This window comes from Sturnira hondurensis, unplaced genomic scaffold (assembly GCF_014824575.4).
Source record: "Sturnira hondurensis isolate 20B ecotype Veracruz unplaced genomic scaffold, ASM1482457v3 Scaffold0020038, whole genome shotgun sequence".
Classification (NCBI taxonomy): Eukaryota; Metazoa; Chordata; class Mammalia; order Chiroptera; family Phyllostomidae; genus Sturnira; species Sturnira hondurensis.
The window spans coordinates 462,715-468,714 of record NW_028092669.1 but is presented as its reverse complement, the minus strand read 5'-3'; the positions used below and the strand labels follow the sequence as shown (position 1 = coordinate 468,714).

Sequence of the window (6,000 nt, the reverse complement as noted above, 5' to 3'; positions counted from 1 at the left end):
GCTTTTCCTTTTTGATATTATTTGCTTCAATCCTTTTTTCTTTCAAAACATTTTTAAAAGATTTTAAAAATTTATCTTTAGCGGAAAAGGGAAGGAGAGAGGGAGAGATGTATCAATGTATGGTTGCCTCTCATGTGTCCCCTGCTGGGAACTGGCCTGCAACCCAGGCATGTGCCCAGACTGGGAATCAAACCGCGATCCTCTGGTTCACAGGCCAGTGCTCAATCCACTGAGCTACACCAGCCAGGGCTCAAAACATTTTTCATGTTCTTAAATTTAACATCAAATTAAAGTCAGTGCTCAGCCTTTTATTGGTATAGCCTAATAAAACAATGGGAGGGAATAGAGGGAGATGCATTTTGTTTCTCCTTCCTAGCTGTTTCATCTTAATGCTACGAAATACCAGGATGAACACAGAGCACACTCAGAACACTCCAAGTGTCCTGGAGGAAATGCAAACTTGCATTGTGTCCAAGAGCCATTCCTCCCCTTGCATTAGTACCTCTACTTGTTCCTCCAACTGCTATTAAGGCCAGCTATTAAATCCTATTGACTCCCATTCTACGCAAAACATAGACAATATTTCATAGCAGGTGCTCAGAAAATATCTGATGAATTACAAGTAAATGCACTGGTAATTAAGGTACTAACTCTACTTAAACACAGAACAATGCTACTTCACATTAGTTTTCTTAGCCTTCTAATCATGTATTTTCACCTTACTTAACTCAATGAAAGAGTTATTTCTTTTGGAAGGTGTATTCAGTCATCCATCTTACTAAGTAGCAGATAGTGCAGTGTTTTAGTAGCTGGATGGTCAGTATCTTAAAAGCCCAAAGAGTTTATAGTAACTCCCAAAGGTCCTTAACTCCCACAGAGTGGAATATAGAGCTTCAAAGACAAATACTGTTTTTGTCAAATATAGCTGGAATCATATAAATGAAAATTTGTCCTTGAAAAAAGGAAATAAACAAGAAAAGCAAAATGAATAATAAGAAATAATCATATTTATGTAGTTTCAGATTTTATTTCCATAATTATCTTGCCAAAGAAGCAATAATCTGCATTTCCATAATAACACATTTAATATTCTACTCATCAGAGAGCTGGAAAAAGTAGGAATAAAGCACAAATACCATACTCTGCATATATACAGATAAATTCAATATTTTAAATATACTTTGTAGGTTAGCTATACTTGCAGTATAACGGAACATTGAATGTTGGATTCTGAGCATGTTCATGCAGACTTCCACTTCGGTGAAAGTAAGGACAGTGTTTCCTTTTGTAAACAGAAGTTCTCCACGCTGACTATTCTCTGAAAATAAAGACGTATATATGTGGAAAACTTAAATGCATAAATGTGGAACCAATGCCTTTTACTGGACACGACACAGAATAACCCTGACATCCACAAGTCCGTCTCTTAGCTCTCAAATGTGCATAGGGAGGCTGGCAGGAGATTGCCCTGGTATATGGCTTTTACGTTGTTTAAGACTCACTTGCATTGCTGCTACAGAATGCACTGAATCACTCCTCAATTTTGTTTAATATGTGAGAAAAGAGTAAATGTAAAAAAAAATTCCAAGGCTGCAATGGTAACATGGTCTATAAACAAATGGTGTAAAATGTCTAGTAGGTGCTGCCAGGTCTGTTTAGCCAGATTGTTAATTAGCCCAAATAAGCAATAATATCAGACTCTGGAAGTTTCTCCCTGGATCTAAAGGGTACAAAAGCAATGATAGTGTCTTTGAAATATTAATGCCATTACATACAACTGCCTAAATACAGTTTTAGTAAGAATGTTCAAAGTTAATCTCCAAACAATGATTGAAAATTAGCTGCTACCTGTTAATTATGCAAGCAACCTAGGGAATCAAAACATCAAATTTATTAGTGTTTTGAATCAGACCTCCTACAAAAATTTTTATCCTGCTATCCACCCACCCAAGCACACAAATGAGGATGTTATCCTGTCTAAACTCTCCAACAGAACCATCTCTGGCTAAAACCACTTGTGATAATCTACCTTAGTGTTTTCAGGGAGTCTAGCAAAACTAAGCACACTGAGCTTGCAACAGGTGGGACTCTGAGGAGAGGGAAAGGGTGCAAATAAACAGGAAACTGCTCTAGGCTGCATTTGCTTACAGAATGCACACTGCTGGTGTTTGGAGCCTCTTACAAACTAATAGATTAGGAGATGGATCTAAGCCACATAGGGTGAAAAGGGAATGCTTCAAAATAACCTTTTAGATCATAACTATAAATAATCAAAATATTGGCAGCATAGTACTTTAAATGTAAATACCTCAAAAACAATTCTCTCATTTTGGCTAAAATTTGGTAGTATGCAGTATTTTGTGTGTCATGTAACTGGCTTGTTACAACTCTAAATTAATCAAATTATTTTGGAGGGATAAAAATGTATATATCAATCAACATAAGCATCACCTCTTTGTTAGAATGCATAAAAAGGTCCACATTAGTTCCCATTAACACAAGAACCACATGGGTTTGGAGACAGTCACTATGTGTGTGTTGGGGGCAGATTCTGGTGGAAGAAATACCCACATTTCACAGAGAACTGAAGACATTTGCAGAGTCACTTCCATATGCTACCTTCAGAACTTTCAAACTTCAGATGAATCTTCTATTGGGCTAAATAATATTGTAAAGGTCAAAATAGCTTCCTATCACAATTTTGCCTCTGAAAAGATTTAATAATTTAAATGTAGCTAATATTACAGGGAATAAATTTCCTTTTCAAAACATAACAAATGTTTCCTATTTTGTTTAACTAATACACCTTTAATTTTAGCAGCAATTATCAAATAAAATGCAAAGATAATTCTCTAACAAAAAATTACAGGAAAAATAATATAGTTATGTCCCTTTTGTTTAGAACATAATTTGTCTAGAATTTGGCTTGCAAACTTTAAAATCAACTGCATTAACATGTGACAGTACTTTTTGTTAATTCCTTCTAATGTTTTTGAAAAGAAAAAAAAATGCTTCACAGGTAGTGAGTACAATGAAAGATTTGGGGAAATTATAACTAAAAAAATTAGCCTTTTTTTAGCATTCAAAGCCATGACTGCAATGAAGTCTGGATGCCCTTAGACCAGTTCCAAGTCCATGAATGGCATGTCAGGATTTCCCCCCTTCATTCTGTAAAGCTTAGCATAGCCCTCCTGCATATTCATCCTCATCTTCCTCCACAGCGGTGGCAGTGGTGCCTTCAGGCTTGACCTGTGGTGCTGCTGCTGCTGCTGCTTTCTTCTTGATTCCCCCTCCTGGAACCACCAAACTCAGGCCCAGCTTAGCATACTGTCAACAACAAAACATGTTCTCAAAGTCTGGATAACTACAAGCTCCGTATGCGATGCTGCAACAAAAGGCAGATACTAGCTCTCTACCTCATAATAACCAATACTAATTATGGAAAAACATTCAGCACAGAACTCAACATTGCTCTGCCCTCTATAGGTCATGACCTTAATGAGACATACACAACTAGCAAAAATGTCAAATTTTAGGCCACACATAGGAATGAGATCATTGAAACATAGTAAGTTAAGTACCACTTACAGTTCCTATAAAATAAAGATCTGTTGAGTAAATGAAGAGTGTAAGCTACAGACAATTTCCTAAAAAATACATATAAATTTACAAAAGCCTATTAAGAATTCATCAAGAAAAGAATGTTCCTCTCTATACATTGTGATAAAAAAAATTGAAAATCTTAAGCCAATCTGATACCATAAGACTAAAATTGCAAGACCAAATCAAATGAATTGGTGCTCACAAACCTACTGAAAAGGGAAATCTGAAAGAACAGAAGCCCACTGTTGAGGCTCACTTTCTGTATATGGTAATGTGTGAGGCTGCTTTGTGAACACAGACTAATCTACTCTTCAGAGCAGGCTGGCAAGACAGAGACCAGTTGCTCCATTTCTCCAGGTGAGCTAACTGAGGCTTACAGTTAGTTAATAAGCTGCATCACACAGCTAGCTGTCACAGGAGTGGAATTCCAACAAGTCTATCTCGAATTACAAAGGCCACTACGTGATGGGTCTCTGTCAGACAGTGAGCCTAAACGAAACTTAATGAACTAAGGAAGCTGTGGAGGTCAACAAGTGAAAGAAACCAGAAAAATGGAGCTGAATTTAAAAATACACATATGGTCAACACAGGTAGATGGATAAATAACTGGCTGTGAACCTACATGGTTCACATTCAAACAATCTGAACCTATCAAAAACTTCAGTGTAAATGCTAAGTTCCCTTTTGAGAAGTATTTTGAGATAAAAAAAAATAAAGGGGGAAAATAGTTCACAAGTCCACAAGAGAGGTAATCTCATTGGAAGCCTCTTCCACTGAAGAAGAAAGAAGAAAGATAACCAAAAGGCCACTTACATCGTTGTCCATGTATTTGAAAAGGGGTGAGTTGCAGACCTCTGACACTTGATCTTGGTCTTGCTGGTCATAACCTTCAAGAAGCTGTTCGAGTGCAGCACAGTCTTCACTCCCATTAAACCCTGGAATGCTACAGCAAGCACAAATCACACATCTCCACCTGTTCCTTCTCACCCAGTGGTGAATTTGCCCCCCAGCAGAGGTGTGGCAACATCTGGGCACATTTTTAACTGTTGCAATTGAGCAGAGGTCAGAGATGAGACTAGACATTCCACAGTGCACAGGACAGGCCTGACAACAAAGAATTACACATCCGAAAATGTCAACAGTGCTGGGATTGGGACTGCTCATTGTAAACATCTCAAACAAGAAAATTCCTTATTCACATCTTCCTGTAGCATATGTTCTAAGCACTTTTCTTTTTTTGTTATTTTTTTCTTAGAAGGCAAACATAACAAAATCATTCAAGTTTTTCACTTCCATGGAAGTTCCAGGAGAAAAATACAAGAAAGAACACACTTGTAAAAATCCAGCTGTAAAAGCTGAAATAGTAGTGAGGTGCTCCTGTCAAAATGAATTTAAAAAAAAAAGTTTCATAGCCAGGGTTATTTATCTAAGCAGTAATCTCAAATTAATGGAAATGTTAACATTCCAAGTGAAGACAATGCTCTCAGCGTCTCACCTGTAGCTCTCTCTGACACATCTTTCTGCAGCCACGTAGTCACTTCTGTGGAGATGAACTAAGACTTGAGCAATTGTTTTCTAAAACAAAAGAGGTGATTAGGGTTCAAATTTACATCTTCTTAATAAAGTCAGTTTCCCGACATCAGGAACTTAGTTTTCAGAATTTGGGTTTTATACAGAAATTTATACAATCCTGCAGTAATTTTCTTTTTTAAAAAAGATTTATTTATCTTAGAGGGGAAGGGAAGGAGAGATGGAGAGAAATATCAATGTATGGTTGCCTCTCGTGGGTCCCCTGCTGGGAACTGGCCTGCAACCCAGGCATGTGCCCTGACTGGGAATCGAACCATGATCCTTCGGTCCACAGGCCCACACTCAATCTACTTAGCTACGCCAGCTTGGGCGATTCTGCAGTAATTTTCACAGGACATCTGCAGAAAATATCCTGAAGCAGTACACCTCAAACTCTAATGTACAAACAGACTACCCAGTGGTCTTATTAAAATGAACACCTTGAGCCAGTGGGCCCAAAGCAAGCCCAAGAGCCTGCTGTCTGTAACAAGCTCCCAGAGGGTCCTGACACTGCTAGTCTGAGAATCACACAGAGTAACAAAGCCTTAGATCACAACCATACATTTGAAATAAAATTTGCTTTAAACACCTATATACATAGGTTTAATCTTGAAAAGGGAATAAAAAAGAAAGACAAAATTCTACAATTGTACTTTGCCTTTCTTAAAGAGATACTAGGGAACTAGAATGAGTGAAAATTTGGATAACAGAAACAATGACACTATTTATAAGTCAACAATTATAAGTCAACAAAAGCATTAATAAGATCAAAGATATGACTAATAAGGTATCGTCAAGAGAGCCCTTCAACTGTTATTATATCTATTT

At 37.4% G+C, this 6,000-nt stretch overlaps 1 protein-coding gene across 1 annotated transcript in view; it reads right to left on the bottom strand.

The window, feature by feature from the left end:
• Positions 1–1,007: 1,007 nt before the first annotated feature.
• Positions 1,008–6,000, bottom strand: part of NAPG (NSF attachment protein gamma) — a 29,528-nt gene continuing 24,535 nt past the window's right edge. Inside the window, exons 10-12 of the mRNA XM_037028555.1 lie at positions 5,099–5,178; positions 4,417–4,546; positions 1,008–3,327 (exon numbers count right to left, since the gene is read on the bottom strand). Coding sequence (XP_036884450.1) covers positions 3,178–3,327; positions 4,417–4,546; positions 5,099–5,178 — 360 coding nt within the window. The 3' untranslated portion in view covers positions 1,008–3,177. The remainder of the gene's footprint in view (positions 3,328–4,416; positions 4,547–5,098; positions 5,179–6,000) is intronic.